General features: G+C 31.9%; 1 protein-coding gene across 1 annotated transcript in view; it reads left to right on the top strand.

The window, feature by feature from the left end:
• LOC110106320 (chaperone protein dnaJ 13) overlaps window positions 1–8993 on the top strand; it is an 83885-nt gene extending 74892 nt beyond the window's left edge. The window contains exons 11-13 of the mRNA XM_020836188.2: window positions 1819–2061; window positions 8548–8655; window positions 8869–8993. Of these exons, the coding sequence (XP_020691847.1) occupies window positions 1819–2061; window positions 8548–8655; window positions 8869–8919 (402 nt within the window). The 3' untranslated portion in view covers window positions 8920–8993. The remainder of the gene's footprint in view (window positions 1–1818; window positions 2062–8547; window positions 8656–8868) is intronic.
• The last annotated feature ends 9324 nt before the right edge of the window (window positions 8994–18317 follow it).

The raw sequence follows: 18317 nt of genomic DNA, 5'->3' as shown, positions 1-18317 counted from the left end.
CGGGCAACTTCTAAGGAAGTAGTAAGCCCCAACTCAAATTAAATTAAAACTAAAATCAACATCTAACCACTTCAGTCTACTCGGGATCCCTAAGAGGAGGCAACCCATGGCTGCTAATCAGATTCCCTGTACACTATGGTCAATGATTGTTAGTGTTGGTAGACTGAAATCTATGGTATACCCGGGACGACGGAACCATGGGATCTTGATCGAGTTTACCTCCATCTTCCCACCATTTGAGACTAAAAATATCTAAAATTATTTCATCCTTAATCGAGAGTTCTCTCTTACGTAGTAAGAGGGGTAATTAACTATGAGTGCTTGCGCTCATAAGAAGTAAGAACCCCAGATCTTTAAACCCTAATACTATCCTCAGGGGAAATCTGGTTAATTTCAATCTGACTTAAGAGAAATGGAACCCTGCAGCTGCAAAGCAGGATTCGTGCATTCATGCCATTTTTCTTGAGCCAACAATTTTAAGTTGTCAAAGTGATGTTGTGTCTTTCTATTTAAAGTTGTAAGCGTCATTTTATTTCCGTAAAAGTTGTATTTCGTTTTAGGTGGAGTATTTTATGTATTTTCTACTTTTCTAGGAAGTCTTTTCTTTTGCTTGCAAAAATTAGGAGTTTTCCTAATTTTTGCTTGCATCAATTAATTTTGGCCGCATACTTTTTCAGGATCTCTTCTCGTTCATGCTTGAATGATCCTGTAGAAATTTTTTTTTTCTTTATATATCGCTCCTTACACAGATGCATCTTCATCTGAAGCTTGTATAACTCATTTTGTAGGGGATTTGTTGAACTTCCTTCCGTCAGAACCCATCTATCCATTGGAATTTGGACTTCAGAAGCTTCTGGTTGATTTTCTTCGACAACTGACCAATTTGTCTTTTTCCATTTTTTTAAACACAAAAAAAAGACACGAAAAAAACCTAGGAAGACATAAACCTAGGCTCTGATACCAAATTGATGCTTGCAAAAATTAGGGGTTTTCCTAATTTTTGCTTGCATCAGCTTATCTCCTTGTACAAATTTGAGGGCTTATTTTTCTAGTTCCTTCTCCCCCTTTTCTTTATTTTATTCCTCATGTTTCGTTGGTTGGAAGTAAAATTGTGTTTTTAGTCAGGTTTTCTACGAATCCATATTTCTTTTAGTTGTGAAATTTCAGTCGCGTGCATAATATTTTATTGTCCTTGGTTTTCTGGTAGAAGACCATAGATCTATCGTTTGAATTGTACTATGTTAGTTTCTTTGTTATCAGTGAAGATAATAAAGATTTGTTTTGGATTTATAGTGATTCGTGAATTTTATGTTTGTTGCATTATTTTCTTTATTACAGGTTTTCATTAGATTTGTGTTTGAATCCCTCGACCTAATACGTGTTACATCAGTCATGCTTTGCATTTTGATTATGCAGATTAACTCAGGTTTGGCATGATGTAACCAGGCTTCATTTAACAAATTCTAAAAAAAAAAGAAGAATTCTCCATGCTAAAGGAGGCTTTATTCAATTGGTTCTGGAAGCAGTTGTATTAGAAGTTTAAGATAGAAACAGGCATTATAAATAGATACAAATTGAACTTGGCTTGTGTCAGATTAAATCTTTTGATTTGCTTAGCTTTCTGGAGTCATGGTTTATTTTGTTTATAGAATTAATTGTCTGGATGATCACATTCTTCATTTCATCAGGAGATTAATTCAAGCACACTTACTGCTTCATACTCTCCGTTTACATGTTTAAAAATTTAATGCCATCCGAGGCAGCTGATCTCTAGTTGTTTTTATTTGTATTTTTTTTCTCTCTTCTGGACATAACAAGGTGCAAGAAGCAAGGAAGGTCGCCAAGAAAGCACAAAAAATACTAGAAACTGTTTCTAATAGAAAGAAGAACAAGCAATTGGAGAACGGAGGATTGGTTATTTCTAAAGCTGTATATGGAAATCTTCAAGAAATGGAACGAAGCGGTGAGCATAGAGAAGATCATAATGATGAAGTGGCCTCTCAAGTTTTAGATGTAACATTGCCGCTCAATTTTTTGGTCAATGATTCTGGAAAACTTAAGGTATTTGCTAATTATACTGGCCAAACCATTTTTATTTTCATATTATTCATGGTTAGATATGTAAAACCTTAGAAACTTGGACATGTTGCCATGCATAATACTGTAGACACTGGATAAAATGCTAAAGGAATCAGTGCCGAGTATCATCTCTTTATTGTTCTTGCTATGCAATATTTCTCTTTTATTTCTTATGATCTATGTTTTTTGATATATTCTTTACCATATATTTTTCTGAGTGTTAGCTAGTTATAGTAGAAAAAAGAAAAGATTTGGAAAAGAATTGAACACTTTTCTCTGTGATGAGAATTTTGCATCATTCTCAAACATGCGGAAATGGAGAGAAAGGAATCCGATAAACTTTTGATGATACCCAAAGTATCCTTGTTTTAATTAAAAAACAGAAGTTTATTCCTTCTCAATAACCTATTCTTCATTGTTCCTGGTATTAATTAATGTTTAAATAAGTTGATTACCCATCAACTATTTAATAACATAATAATAAATTATAAGTAAATTATGATGTTATATTATGCTAACTACAACAACAACAACAACAACAACATCAAGCCTCTATCCCACTATGTGGGGTCGGCTACATGAATCCTTTTTCTCCATTGTGTCCTATTAAAAGTTAAATTCTCGTTTAAATCTAATAAAGAAAAGTCATTCATAATATTTTCTAACCAAGTCTTTTTAGGAATGCATCAGGCTTTTTGTGTGATAGAAAAGTACCCCCTCAAACATAAGGGAAAATTTTATAAGATGGTAGTGAGGCCTGCAATGTTTTATGGTGCAAAATGTTGGCCATTAAAAGAGAAGCATAATATTAAATTAAGTGTTGCAAAGATGAGGATGCTCAGGTGGATGAGTGGCATTACTCTTAGAGACAGGATACGAAATGAGCATATACGTGAAAGGTTGGAGTAGCTCTAATGGAAAATAAGATTAGAAAGAGTCACCTTAGATGGTTTGGTCACATAAAACGACAACCTTCTGATGACTCGGTTAGGAAAGTAGATGCATTAGATTTGACTTATGTTAAAAAAGGTAGAGGTAGACCTAAAAAGACTTAGTTAGAAAATATTAAAAATATCTTTTCTTTATTAGATTTAGATGATAATTTGATTCTTAATATGATACAATAGAGAAAAAGGACTCATGTAGCTGACCCCACATAATGGGATACAGGCTTGTTGTTGTTGTTGTTGTAGTATTTATTTTTTATCAAACCAAACACCAAAGTTCCTAAAACCATGCATTTGAAATATTTTACACTAATCATAAAAAAAACAACACATATATGAGAGTTTCAAGAAAAATATCTTAAGAAAATAATGAATAAAGTAATGAGATATTATAGATTGATTCTAAAAGCGAAATAGTTTTCTCAGAAGATACATAATGCAATTAATATATTGAGAGCTTTGGGTGATGTTGCAGTGGTTTGGCTAATAAATACTTTCAGTTAAAATTGGAATAATACAAGGTTGCCAAATGATTGAATAGGAATTATTTTGGTACCATTTAATGCATAGGAATCACTCAAGGTGGTAATTATATAAGAATCAAGTTTATGAATCATACGATGGGGTGATATGAGAAAGTAATGCCAAGTGAATTATACAGATATGTGCTAATGTTGGCAGTGGTGGTAAGCGTCCTATGTTAATAGTGGTAAGCTTGTGGTGTAAGAATTTGAAAAAAATTAGGTGAGTTTTACATACATTAAAAATGAACTATATAGTGAATTTAGAATTTACCAAAACTCTGCATTTATTTTTTCATCAATCCAAATGCCAAAATTCTTAATGCCTATGTATTTGGAATACTTAATACTTGCTTTTCCTCAAGCTAAACAACCTCTATATGGGTGTTTCAAGAAAAAAAAAATCTTAGTGATGAGGACATCAGAGCATGACTCGTATGTCAGAGGCGTAGCCATCGATCTACGGCCACGATCGAGTCGTTGTAGTTTTGAGTCATTTTCATGTATTTGTCGTTTGTTATGTTATTTGTCTTTTATTATTTATGTTTTAATTGTTTTCCCGTTTTACCCCTTACTTAAGGGAGGTCGTATGTAAGCCCTAAGGGCATTGTCGTCTTCTTATTTTGAGTCTTTTGTAAGAAGCTATTTATAGCCCTCATGTTGCTCTTCCAAAGTTAATGAATGAATGATTATTATGAAAAATGTATTGCACTTGTGTGTTTGAGAGTTCTTGGAGAGAACTTTGAAGAAAATCCCTAGGAGAGGGAAATTTGGATCACCCACCAACTTTGGAGACGGCTGGGTTCGTGGTTCTTTATTTTTTCTATCAATTTTTCTTCCATCTATTCTTCTAGCCGCTGGCCTAAGGAGTTCCCAAAATCGCTTGCCGTCGGCCAACCCTTTTTCTTTCCTCCCACCACCACCACCGGACATCTCCACATCCAAACCATCTCCAACTCTAAGCCATTGTTTCCTCCACCCGAGCTCCACAATTTTCTTTCCCCACAAGCCGCCGGCCACCATACCCGGAAGCCTCCATGCCACCGGCCCTAGCCCTTAGTCGCCGGCCATCCAACCTCCCTCCTTCCCCCACATGCTATCCGTTTCTTCCTAAATTAGATTTCATATATTTGGTAACTATTACTTGAATTAATTCAAATCAATTTGAATTTCAAATAGTTACTCAAATTATAAATCTTATTTTAGGAAACCTTTTGAATTAATTTTTATTTAAGTTTTAAATTAAGAAAAGATGAAATATTTTTTTCCAATCTTGATTTATTAGTTAAGTAAGCATTAATAGCCCCATTAACTTCCCCTGGCTCATGCATGCCGCCGGCCCCACTATATAATAAATCCTAGAGATTTATTTCCTATTCTCTATCCACACTTGGAAAGTACTCAAGACCCCTCACTTGAACCTGGCCGAAATTCCCCTTACTGTATTCACCTCTTAGATCTTTCCAAAACTCATTCTTTTACTTTTGGAATTAAATCTCCCCCTTAGTCCTCTGCTGGCCGAAACCTCCCAAGACCCTCAAGTGGAATTTCCTCCACTAAACTCTATTCAAACTCCTGACAACATGGATCCCTCTTCCTCCCAAGGCTGCAATTAAAAAATTTCAGTCGTTGCTTTACTTCCTCCACCCTTGGAAGACCTTCAACTGCTGTTTGGAAAATCAAGTTGCTGTCCACTAATTTCCTTCAGTCCAGACTACCGACCGGCAACTTCTAGAGCCCAAAACAGCGACTTCTCGCATGGAAGGCTGACCCGGAAACAAGATACGACTTTTACGACAAACTTCTTCAACATCTCGGCTATTTGTTTCCTGACTTTGACTAACGTGAACTTCTCTCATCTTTTAAATTATTTTCCTAATCCCCTAATTTTGTAGATCATGGGAATCACAAGGAGCCGTGCTTCACCTTTGACTAAGCTTAGTAAACGTAGGATTTTATCTTGCCATTGCCAAAGCTTAGTAAATGTAGGATTGAGTGCATTTTTATTTTCTTCTAATCTAATTTTAGATTAGGGATTTTGTTGAAAGCTATTTACTTTGCATGTTATTGAATTTCTAACTTGTTTTGATTCTCCAAGTGCTTGGCATGCGACTTAGCCTAAACGGAAGTGACCGCTCTTATGTTTTATTTGATCCTTTTAATTTGCTAATAGTTCTAATCTTAATTGTTCTTATCAAGAAATCGTTCAAATTCTTATTTCATCATTTTAAAGCATATAGTCCTACATCACTTAGAAGAGCACATAATGAACAAAATAATGAGATATAGGATTGATTTGAAAAGTGAAATTGTTTGCTCAAAAGATGCTTGAAGGTATTGGGCCATATGAGATGCCTAATAATATTTGGAGAGTTTTGGGTTTATAGTGGTTTGGCTAAAAAATATTTTCAATAAAAATTGGAATAATATTAGGATGCCAAATGATTGAAAATGAACTATTTTGGTTCCAACATTAAAGAGCATAGGATTTACTCAAGATGGTAATTATAGAAGAATAAAGTTTATGGATCATATCATTGAATGATATGAGAGGGTAATGGAATTTAGAAAAAAACTTAGTTTTTTTGGAAAATGAACTTGATTTCATATTGAAAAGATTAACTAAGAAAATGATTTTTTTGCTAAGACAATACATGAAAGGTATAGATAATGTGAAGACGATCCAATTATGAGATTTAATAGTTCTAAAAAGAAATATGATCGAATACCACAAGAATTGGTTTGACATTATTTTTTATAGTGTGCCAATGGTATGTTGAAGTTATTAAGTATATGCTTGATTAAGTATTGGTTAATATTAGATGCAGATGTGGATGCCAAAGGGTTTTTAATTTAAGTAGAATTACATCATGGATGAACTTTAAGTTCATATCTTTTGTATTTGATTATAAACATATTAATGAAGGACATTGAAAGTGAGTTGTCTTGATATATAGTTTTTTGCAGATAATATAGTTATGATTTGTGTGACATCTATTACAAGAAATTATAAGTTAGAACAATGAAGAAAATTATCAATAAGGGTTTGAGATTATTAGAACAAAGACCAAGGAAATGATTTATACTCCAAGTGGGTTTAATATTAACAGTTATCTTTCAATGTTAGTTAAAGATCAACTAATATCTAAATTTTATAGATATAAATATCTTGGATATAATATAAAGAATGAGAATATTAAGAAGACTATAACTTTAAGAATTTCGAACCCGACTTCCAACCCGGCGACAAGTCCTCTCAAGGTCACCTGTCTACTAGTGACGTCGCTAAGTCTGCTCACGGTTCTCTTCCGCTAACCTCCACCTCAAATTGAGTGACGGATCCTAAGGTGAAGGGTCTAAATTTTAAATTTGGGGCTTTGGTATTTTAGCCATTTGCAATACTTGATATTTTTGATGTTATTTTGAAAAGCTTTCAAATCTCGTACTGTAATTTCTTGTTGTTATTTAATCATTCATATTTTAATCCTTGAACTTCAATTGATAACGCATAAAAGTTTTAGTGTCAATCTTGATTCAATATATTATTTAATTTCAAGTACAATTCTCACGACATTTCATGATAGTTTCACATCAAAATTCTTCTTGGTTTTGGGTTAGCCATATTATTTTAGCCTTATTTAGAATGTTTAAAATATAATGTATATCTACCATAAAACAAATATAGAAACCCGCATCAATTTTTTAATCAAATCAAAATCAACTTGAACTTTGCTCTATTTTTAAGTGAGTGTCAGGATTGAAATTCATTTTGATTTGAATTTGAGTTTATACTTTATATGAGTCAATCAAAACTTGATTGTAGATAGTTCACTCTTTATCTATATGCACTTGTGTGTATTGTTATAGTTTAAACATCTTCCAACATCAAATTTATTTTAATTTCAAGTAATTCAATTATGATTATTGATAGCGTGAGTGGTGGCAACAGTTGTAGGTGATTGTTGGCATTGAGCATTGAAGGTGACAAATTGACTAGTTGTGGACATGTTATTGGGTTGATTTTAATCCGTTTAAGCCTATGCTTGTTATAGCTAGCTTTTTACGCATTTAAATGGTCAGGTTTAACTTCTTCATTTCATAAAGGAATATCATGGAAGTTAAAAATAAATTTTATAAAATTGTATTTAAGCTGACATGTTACATAAATGTAGGTTGTGCAGTAAAATTTTTTTTTGAAAACCAAGCCGAGCATAACATAAACGAGAATATTAAGTTCGATATGTGATGATAGTAAGCATTAATTGAAGATTCGGCGAAGAAAACTAGATTTGGGTGATTCAAACACATACAAATAATGATGGAAGATGCACCCATAAGATGTGTAGATGAAATTAGTGTCAAAAGGACTAGAAAAGGGTAGGCCACATGTGATATGATTAAGAGTTATATAATTAGTTTAAGTAGGTTTAACACCTTATACAATATTCAGTAATATTAAATGAATGTTTGGTTGATAACTAAGAAAATGATTATATTAAAAAGGTTGTCAGGGGTGGCACCAATTAAAAAAATTGCAAAAAAATAATTTAGTTGTTTTGGGTATCAATGACTAGAACATGCATTGATATGGAAGGGCATAGCATAAAGATATGATGGGCAAAATTTAACTTTGCTTGAAGTTATAAAAAACCAAGAGTCAATTAGAATAAGCACCACATGCAACAACAGCAAATTATATAGAAAAAGGATTCATGAAGCGACTCCAGATAGTTGTAATAGTTTTAATGTTTGTTATTTTCTGTAATATCTTCGTTAAAAATAATGTGCCCTTTGATCTAGTATGGTGTAGTTTTATTTCTGAAATATTGAATGAACTAAGTACCAACTAACAAATAGTTTCTCTTGCCCATCTTTATGTTTACCTTTATGAAGCTTCATCTGCTTTAGTTTTCAAAGGAAAGAGGAATGCTTTGTATGTTATATTCTTTGTGGAAACTTAAAATTAAATTCAAGCACTAATCTCTTTAGTTCTGGCACAGCTTCATGAGGGCATTAAAAAATCTGGATTAATGGGTTTCTGTGATCCCTGTCCTGGAATTCAAAAGCAACTACTTGTGGAATACACATATCGCGGTCAAAATTATCAGGTTTGTATCCATTTGTTCTTCTTTTTCTTCATCATATGGTATATTAGGGTGTGTTTGGGACGGTTTTTTTATTGCTTCTTAAAGCAGCTTTTAAGTATAAAAATTAAAATTTTTTAACTAAAAAGTTGTTTTAAGAACCAGTAAGAATGCCGTCCCAAACGAAGCTTTAACCTGATCTCACTTACTGTTTTTTATGGCTTTGTGATCGCACAGGTTGTGGTGGGTGACAGTGAAGAGTTGCTGATCCCACAGGAAAGAACATAGGGATGTAAAATAGAATTTATTGATTTGTGATTAAATTTGAATTTGTTTCCTCAAGCAATTTTGTATGCAAGAGAGCTCTTAATATCCGCACCAAGCAAATTCCTCCAAGGTGTTGTCACTGTATTAGATTGTAAGCTTCATGAGGCTTTTCTGTGATTGCTGTCACACAGTCACAGTTTGTTTTGGAAAATAAATAATTTAAAATAAATGTCAACTACATATTTAATATTTTCTGAATTGAATTTTGTCAGCTTTTATGCCTGACTGTTATATTTATTGTATTGAGGCATTTAAAACTTTTGTTAGTGTTGAACTTGAAAACAGATTTTTGAGTTTAACATAGAATTAGGTTTCGTTGTTTGGTACGGCTTTCTTCCTGCTTCTTAAAGCGGTCTTTTAGTTAAAAAAATAAAAATTTTGTATTAGAAAGCTGCTTTAAGCAGCAATAAAAAAGCCGTCTCAAACGAAGCCTTAAACTTGAACTTTGATTTGCTTGCTATCATTCTACAGCTCTTTCCATCTACTTAATTGTCTTTCCTTTGTATCTTTAGGAACCTTACCTTTTATTTTTTTTTTTCTGGGATGAAGGTTCATGTTATTGGTAGCAAGAAGCATATTTGGTCATTTGAGATAGCTTTCTTACTGCTTTCTAAAGCGATTTTTTAGTACAAAAAATTTATAGTTTAAAAAAATTTTATACTAAACAACTGCTTTAGAAAATAATAAAAATGTTGTCTCAAAATAAGCCTAATTCATAAGTCCTACAATGTTTTGATTACCAACTATGCATATTCTCATTGGCTTTTAACAAATTTCTGTTATTCAATTTCAGGTTGGTAAGACCACTATGATATAATTATAAATTTCATTCAATATGGCTGCAATAAACTTGTATTGTCTTCAAAGAAAAGCTTTTAGAGGTCTCTCTTTGATATTGGAATAGATGGAGAAAGGTTGGTAATATTGTTGTCATGATTATTTTGTGAAGTCTTTTTCTCTTACAATAAAAATCTTTTTATTGTTCTTTATTTTTCTCAACGAAATAATTTCTTTCTTAACCATGTATTTACATAAAAGGCAGAGGAGTACAAGGAAGGAGCGATTAAAATAATAATAATAATATAAATAAAGAAAATTATTATGAGAGGAAAATTTATTCTGTGCGGACGTCAGACGACATCTTGAGATCAATCAGAATCCGTCACGTCACTTTTTTGCTTGGTACATATACTCGGTATCGTTCGGTATAGAATAACGTGACGCGTTCTAATTGGTCTCCAAATCATCTGATATCCGCACTGAACAATTTCTCCTAAAAGAGAGCTATTAATCTTCTTTAATAGTGTTTTCTGTTGGAACTGACTGCTCATTATGAGTCTTAAATTAGAGATATTTATACGATGAATAGCATTTAAAATGTTGCAGGCCACATTGCTCTCATTGCTATCTTAGCTCCTAAGATAATGCCTGACAGCTTCTCACAGCTATAAAAGCAATCATTTTCTTATACTTCTATTATTCTTTAAATTAATATTGCTCTCATTGCTATCTTAGCTCTTTTAGATTAAAAAAAAAATACTTCTATTATTCTTTAAAAATAATAATAATCCTCACTTTTTCTTATTTGAAATAAATTTAAGAATTCTAATGAATCTAAAAAAATAATGCAGTCGGTATGATAATGATTGTGATGATACTATTATTTTGAAATAATAATTATGATAGACCCCATTAATGATTGATAATGCTATGCTTTCTTCACCTAAAGAATAATCAATTAATTTAACACAAAACCTTCCAGGAAGATTAGTGGACAATTTGCTCAGAAGTCCTAATTAACTTAGGCTTCATTTTAGGAGGACTTTTTTACTATTTTTTTAAAATATTTTTTAGTACAAAAAATTTTGTACTAAAAAGATGCAACTCAGAAAGCAATAAAAAAGCCGTTCCAAACTTTAGGATTTATTTGAGAAATCATTTCGGTGGAGAGAGAATTTAATTATTTTAATTATGAATGATGCTCAACTCACATAATCATATAAGTTTATAGAGAGGATATAAAGTTTTGTATTAAAAATCTAGGAAGTGAGAAGTCATGAGGCATAGGCTTAGTTTGGAACAACTTTCTTACAGCTTTTTAGTATAAAAATATCTAATTCAATAAATTTTTCTATTAAAAAATTATTTTAAAAAGCAATAAAAAAGTTGTTTCAAGCGAAACCATAATCTAGTTAAAGCATCTTTCATTACTAGTAGATATGAACTAAAAGAAACTAAACTTTAGTTTGGTTAGTTTGATTTGAAATATGATTAACTACCTAATTTCACTTAACTTAACTATAATTACTAAGAAAAATACTAAGTAATATCTACTTAATATATAATTCACACTTGGGCCATATTTGAGAGAAACCCAACATTCAACTATTTAGTTCTCTTGATTTAGGTATCACATAGATCTAACTATGGTAAAAACCAATCCCATATTTAACCCATGGTGGTTGACTAGAGTATAACAAATAAGTATTAGGATTAATTAGAGTCTCAAATGTATGGGATTTAATTTGGCATCATATGTATGCAATAAATTGAGCTATAATTCAACCTAAATCTACCTTTATTTTATCTTGACCTAATTTAAGATTGACCTAATCTATACTAGACCCAAATTCTTTGACCAAATTATTGAAGATAAACAATAAACTAATTTCTAATTTTTTTATCTTAGTATATTTGAAGGCTATTTAAATATACAAAAGTTATTTTGCATAATATTTTAATTTTATTGTTATTCATGCCTCTTAAATAAGTACTTGAAGAGTATATTGATATGATACATGATATTAGTATCTAAGTTTTTTAGCTTAGAAACTAGTGTGAAAATACATATTTTCAACTTGTTAATCTAATTGGAAAAATGTATCTTTTAAATAAATTTAGTGTTGTCATTACCCATGCCCCTTCTCCATCCCTAATCCTTGCCAATTAGTCAATCAATGCAGAGGATGATAACTTACAAATTAATGAGGATTTTACTCGTTATAGAAGGGCACATGCAGAAAAGATTTAGCGCGCTAGAACTGATTACCTTCAAGATAACAAAATTACTTTAATGATCATTCTAAATGAGTTAAAGCCGAAGCATCTACTTTTTGATGAGGTTCATAATTGCAGTAAATTTTTAGGCTTATTACGATAGATGAATGATTTATTTGATTATAATGGAATACATGATTTTCAAAAAACCTAGTTTACCAAAATGATCTTATTAGGCCATTTTAAAAATGCTAAAATAAAAATTCCATATCACATATAATAAAAAGTGCTTTAGATAATCAATATCTTAAGCTTGGAAGCAGGGGCAAAACCATGTGGAGCTTAAAGTGGATAATATCTCGATAGTTAAGAGTTTGAGCTATTACAAATGGTATCAGAGTAATACACCAGCCGAAAGATTGGAGCTAAGTGTCATACAAGATAAAGTGCTACGCCATGAGAGTCACAAAGTGGACAAAGTGGATAATATCTAGTATAAGACAAAGTGCTACATGACGAGTTGCCTCCACTTGAACTTGTAGGGGCCACCTATGGGGTCCTATCTACTTGGGGGATGATTCTAGGATTCAGATACTGAGTAGGACGTCAATTACTTAAGTGGGGGAGATTGTAAAATTTCTTAAGAAAAAGAAAGCCAGCTCATTAAACATTGAGCCACCTTTTGGTGTAATTGTTAAAATTTTTGTAAGAAACTCTGCAGTTAAGTTTGCTCATCCCAAAGCATTTCTAGGATGGATGACCTACTGGAAAGTTACACCAATAAGACAAAATAATGACGCTCTTAGGCCAAAGTGAACAATATATTGATAGTTAAGAGTTTGTGATGTTACAAATGATATCGAAGCAATACACCAGCCGGAAGATGGGAGCTAAGTGTCATACAAGACAAAGTGCTATGCCATGGGATCCACTTCTTGAATCTTGTATGGGATAAAGTGCTACATAATAGGAGCCACCATTGAGCATGTAGGGACCACCTCTAGAGTCATATTTTCCTAGTAGATGATTCTAGGATATAGATGCTGACGAGAATGTCAGTTACTTAAGTGAGGAGCATTGTGAAATCCCTTAAGTAAAATAAAGCTAACTCTTAAACATCGAGGTGCATTTTGGTGTAATGGTTAGAATTTCTATAAGAAACTCCACAATTAAACATGGTCATCCCAGAGCAATTCTAGGATGGGTGACCTACTAGGAAGTTACACAAATAGGATAAAATCATGAGGCTCTTAGGCCAAAGCGAACATTATCTCGATAGTTAAGAGTTTGGGCTGCTACAAGTTAGGGGTGAGAGCTCAAGAAAACTGTGATGAATACAGAGTTGACCCCCCCACCCCTTAAGAAAAAAATTCTCTTAAGCTAGTCATCGAAGTTAGTCATATAGAACATTGTAAGGCATTTCACTAAAGCTAGGTTAAGCCAAGTTCTTAAAGATTACTGGAGGAGTATAGGTTGTTAGTGTTGTATGAGAGGGATGGGTAGAGCTACTTATATTGATGAGATCATGTCTAGTTGCAATAATAAAAGAGCCCCTATTTAATGGTGAGGAGGTTTTATACGGGTGTTCTCAAGCTGAATAACCTTGGTTGGTAGTTGATCCTAAGGGAGGCAGGCCCTTCCTACCATGTCAGTGTTAGCTAGTAAGTACCTTATAAAAGCTGAAGGATTTCATTATGAGAATTCTTCATGTTAAGAATGCAATATTTAAGGGATGGAGCTGATCAACCTTTGCTACCAAGGTTATACCCATTAGGGTAAAAAGAGATAAAGGGTTAACATCCCTGGTTCATAAATTAGTTTTTGGAATAATGAGTGTTGAAATGGGAGGCTCCATTGTGATTATTTCACTTATTGGGCATTGAATGAGTGTTTTTTGGTGCTTATGATGATGAGATTGTTTTCCTATTTACAATGTTAAACTGTTGCATGCTAGAAAATTCACGGTACTAGAGTGAAATAGTTTTGCATCCTTGCTTTGTACGAAGATATAATGCACAAATAGATAAATAAAAAGAGCATGTGTAATAGAGTATTTATGAGAAAAATCTAAGCAGAGGAAAATTTATAGGCCCTAGCCCAACTGAAATGATTGCTCTATGTGAGTGGTTATTACAAAATTTCTTTAGTCCCTAAACTTGTAGACGACAATATTATAATAGTTTGGAAAATTTGTAAAAAAAAAAAATGACATATTCGGTATAAGTTGATATATGTTCGAAAGGTTGTGATTGAGGAATAATGACCTAAAAATGTTGGTCAAGCATCAATGATCAGATGATAGTCAGACGCTGATGATCTGATGATGATAGTCTAATAACAATGGTGGTAAGAGTTTAAAAAAAATCATATTTATGAAGCATTCCACTCTTAAATATCTATAAAGAACCCCCCCCCCCCAAAAGCTCCACTCGAGCACCACCACCATCAAACCATTGCCTTGTTATTGTTATTTTTTGAACTATTCATTGGAGATATTTAAATGCTTCAATGTTATTGAAATTAAGTGATCTTAAACTCATTAGATTCGTCTCGTCGACACAATCAATTTGACTATAAGCATGTCAAATTTAAAGATAGATTATATCCTTTAATTGATATGTAAATTTTCTTACTATACTTCAAGCTCTTGATCAACCTGATTTAAACTAAAATTGGATCATCTTTGGAGTCATTAAGTTCATCTCAACGATCCGATTAGTTTGACTATAAGTTTATTGAAATTAGAGTCTATAAGTTCCTAAATTTAATTTAAAAAACTTTCAATTCAAATGTGCAATGAAATACATGGTTCATCAATTTGATTTTGAGTATGTATGAAATATAATTATCAATTTAGATGGATAAGAGGTAGGAAAAAAAATAAGATTCTAATGCATTTTAAAATACTAAAGTAAAATGAATTTAATAAATAAATAATAAATTAAAATTATATTGCACTTTTTTTGAAAAAAAAAATATCTTTATCAATCCGAAGCCTTCAATAGATTTAGGAAATATTATTAATTAATTAATTTATTTTGGTAAAACCATCAATGGATCAGATAATATATATTTTCTTCATTGACTTCAAATAAAAAGTATTGTCAGTCTTTTAAGGAAAAAATTATTACGGGGGGAATTATGACGCATCTTACATTTGAATTCGAAATAAATTAAGTCACATTATTTTTTATATAATTTGTATATAAATTATACATAATATATAAATAATATGACCGATTTTAATTAGATAATAATTCTTGCGAAGGAGCAAATGGTGTCAATTCAGGTCAACGGGTTGGGTTCCGGTCGAATTCGAAACTAACCAGTCACTATTCGGGTCAACCCGAATCCGACCCAGTTTTAAAAACGGGCCAGGTTTATGGACCTGAAGCTGACCCAATTCAAGTTCGGGTCAACCCAACCCGACATGAATGACACGAGGTTGACCCAAAATTGTTAGTTTTCGGGTAAAAAATCGGGTAAATTTTCGATTTTTGGGTCAATCTCGGGTTTACGGGTCAAATACGAGTTTTCGTGTCAATTTCGGGTTGCTGCGTCAACCCGTACCCGACCCGATTTTTAAAACTGGTTGATTTGTTGAACCCGAATCCGACCAATTTCGGGGCCGGTTTGACCCAAAACCGAATATTTCCCGGTCCTATTCGGGTCGGATTTCGGGTCGTGTCAAAAATTGACACCCTGCCAATGGACCTGCAAAACCTTCTAGAGTTGGTGGGATCCACAAGCCGTGCACGGGCTACAGTGGGACCCGCTGCCGTAACTCCCTGTACCATCATCCAGTTCACTACAGCTGTCCTCCAGCTTGCACGCATCATCATAATTAGAATTATTTTCCCAAAATAAATCAATTAGATTTATTATAATTTCTCAAAATCAATTCTAATATTTGCAATTAAAGTTACTTAAAATTTTAGAAAAACTGCGGTGAGTGGTGGCCAATTTAATTAGTAAAAATAATAATTTTAAAATTATTGTCAATATTTAAAATTTAAATTTACTTATGTAAAAAATTATGCTTCGGCACTAAATATTTTTAACAGATTATAGTGTGATTATGTTTAATTCAGTTTTATTAAATTTTAAAGGAAAAACGGTCATTTTATTTTTTTTAAATTTATAAATATAATTGTGGTGTGTTCTAATAAAAATTATTAGTCATATCTTTATTAGAAGGACATTAATTATATATTTCAGTATAAATTCAAATGAGAACTAATTGCAAGATAATTAATAGAAATAAATAATAAAAGATGCATTATCACAAAAAAACAGAGTACAATAATAACAATAATGTCAAATATTTATTTTAGTAAGTGATATCAATTATATGAATTTTTTTCCTCCATTATATTTTATTAAGAGTAAAATTCTCTAAAAGAAGGGAACAACTTTATTTAGTATTAGAATAGTTACCTTAAGCAGATTCAAGATGGTGAAATTTTATTTTGATTTATATGTATATGCAGAAAACCTTCTCAGATTCATAACTTCAAATGTTGGGACCATTTGAGCTCCAATTTCAAATATCGAGGCATATTTGAGTTAGCATCTTACAAAAGTAAATATGGAATTATTTAAACTCCAATTTCAATAAACTTATAGTCAAATTAATCATCTCAGTAAGATGAACCGAACGACATCAAAATTGATCGGATCTGAGCCCAAATGCACTTAAAGCAAGAGCTTAAAACATCTTGGGAAGATTTAGAACACTAATTTGAAGACCAAATGATATCACAATATGGCATGTTTATAGTTGAATAGAGCGGCTAGATGATACAAATCCAACGAGCCCAAGATTACTTAATTTGAACATCATTAAGAAAATATATGTTAAATGATTGCATTATGATCAAAGGAATCAATATGGGCCGTCCAATGGAGCACTCCGAATTTGCCTTGAGCTTTTCCATATTTACAAGACACAAAACTCACAGAAATCTATAAACAGACCTCTACTCTCTTCATGAAGGGGATATTTGGCTGGAGATTGGAGAGAGATATGAGATTTCAAAGATTTAGAGCTCAACCCAGTGGGGGCACTAGGGGCATGTGCCCCCGTTGGTCAAAAAAAAAAAAAATTGTTGACAACTTTTTTTTTATATAATGCTAAATTAAAAATGTAATAGCTGCCGACACAAAAAAAAAAAAAAGAAAAAAAATCGACTCTCATCTCGACGTTATTGTGCCTCCACGATCATCTCCTATCAAGTTTCGACAGAGGACTCTAATCCGCAACTGCAATCGTGAGTCATTACTCCTTTCCTCTTCTCTCACTCTCCGTAACTATTTCTGACTTTATGCAAACTACGTTATTTTTTTTTTTAAATCTCTCTCTCTCTCGATATGTACAAAAAGATCTCTCTAGCTGCAATCACATGTTATAAAAAAAACCAAAGAATATTGTTTAAAAAATAATTTTTGCTTTCTCTCTAGGAATTAATTTTTTGACAGAAGAAATAATTTTTTTATTTTTTCTCTCTCACTAGACAAAAATATGTGCAAAAAGATCTCTCTAGGTTTAGGTTTTTCTTTGACAGAAAAACCCTCTTTAATTTTAAAATAATTAAGAATTAATTTTTAATTTGTATGATCATTCTCTGATGAGTGCATTATATTTATAGGACATTATATATCTAATCTCTTTGACATAAATTTTAGAGAAGATTGTTTAATAGATTAAAAAATGTGTAAATTGTCGAGACTCGAGAGGATGATCGCAATTTTTTGATTCAAGGAAGTTAAAAATATTTACATATAAATTACAATATATTCATTAAAAATATTTTATTATGTTGTTCAAATATGTTTATTCCATTTTATTTAATAATATATCATCATATTTTTTGTCATAGATATGGAGAGATACTTCAAATGAAATGCTCAAGTTGTTGAAAAATTATATTCATCAGATTTTTCAGATATAGATCTCAATATATTAGATTGCCAACTTGAGATTTTTGTCATTGATATGAGATCTAGTGATGTATTCATCAATTTAAGATGAATTGGAGAGCTTACACAAAAAATGATTGAGACTAAGAAAAATGATATTTACCCTTTGATATTCTTACTTATAAAGCTTGCTTTGATATTATCAATTGCTACAACAACAGTCGAACGAGCATTCTTAGCAATGAAAATTGTGAAGAACCGTTTGTGCAATCGTATTGGAGACTTTTGGATGAATGATTGTTTAATTTCTTATATTGAAAAAAAATACATTTTTAATAATATTGACAATTAAGTGATTGTACAATGATTTTAAAGTATGAAGACTCGAATAGAAAAACTATAGGTGCATTGCAGGGTAAATATGATGCGATTTGATTGTAAGT

The sequence above is a fragment of the Dendrobium catenatum genome, unplaced genomic scaffold (genome assembly GCF_001605985.2).
Source record: "Dendrobium catenatum unplaced genomic scaffold, ASM160598v2 fragScaff_scaffold_547, whole genome shotgun sequence".
Lineage (NCBI taxonomy): Eukaryota > Viridiplantae > Streptophyta > Magnoliopsida > Asparagales > Orchidaceae > Dendrobium > Dendrobium catenatum.
The sequence above is the reverse complement of the archived record's forward strand: the minus strand, read 5'-3'. Positions and strand labels throughout refer to the sequence as shown.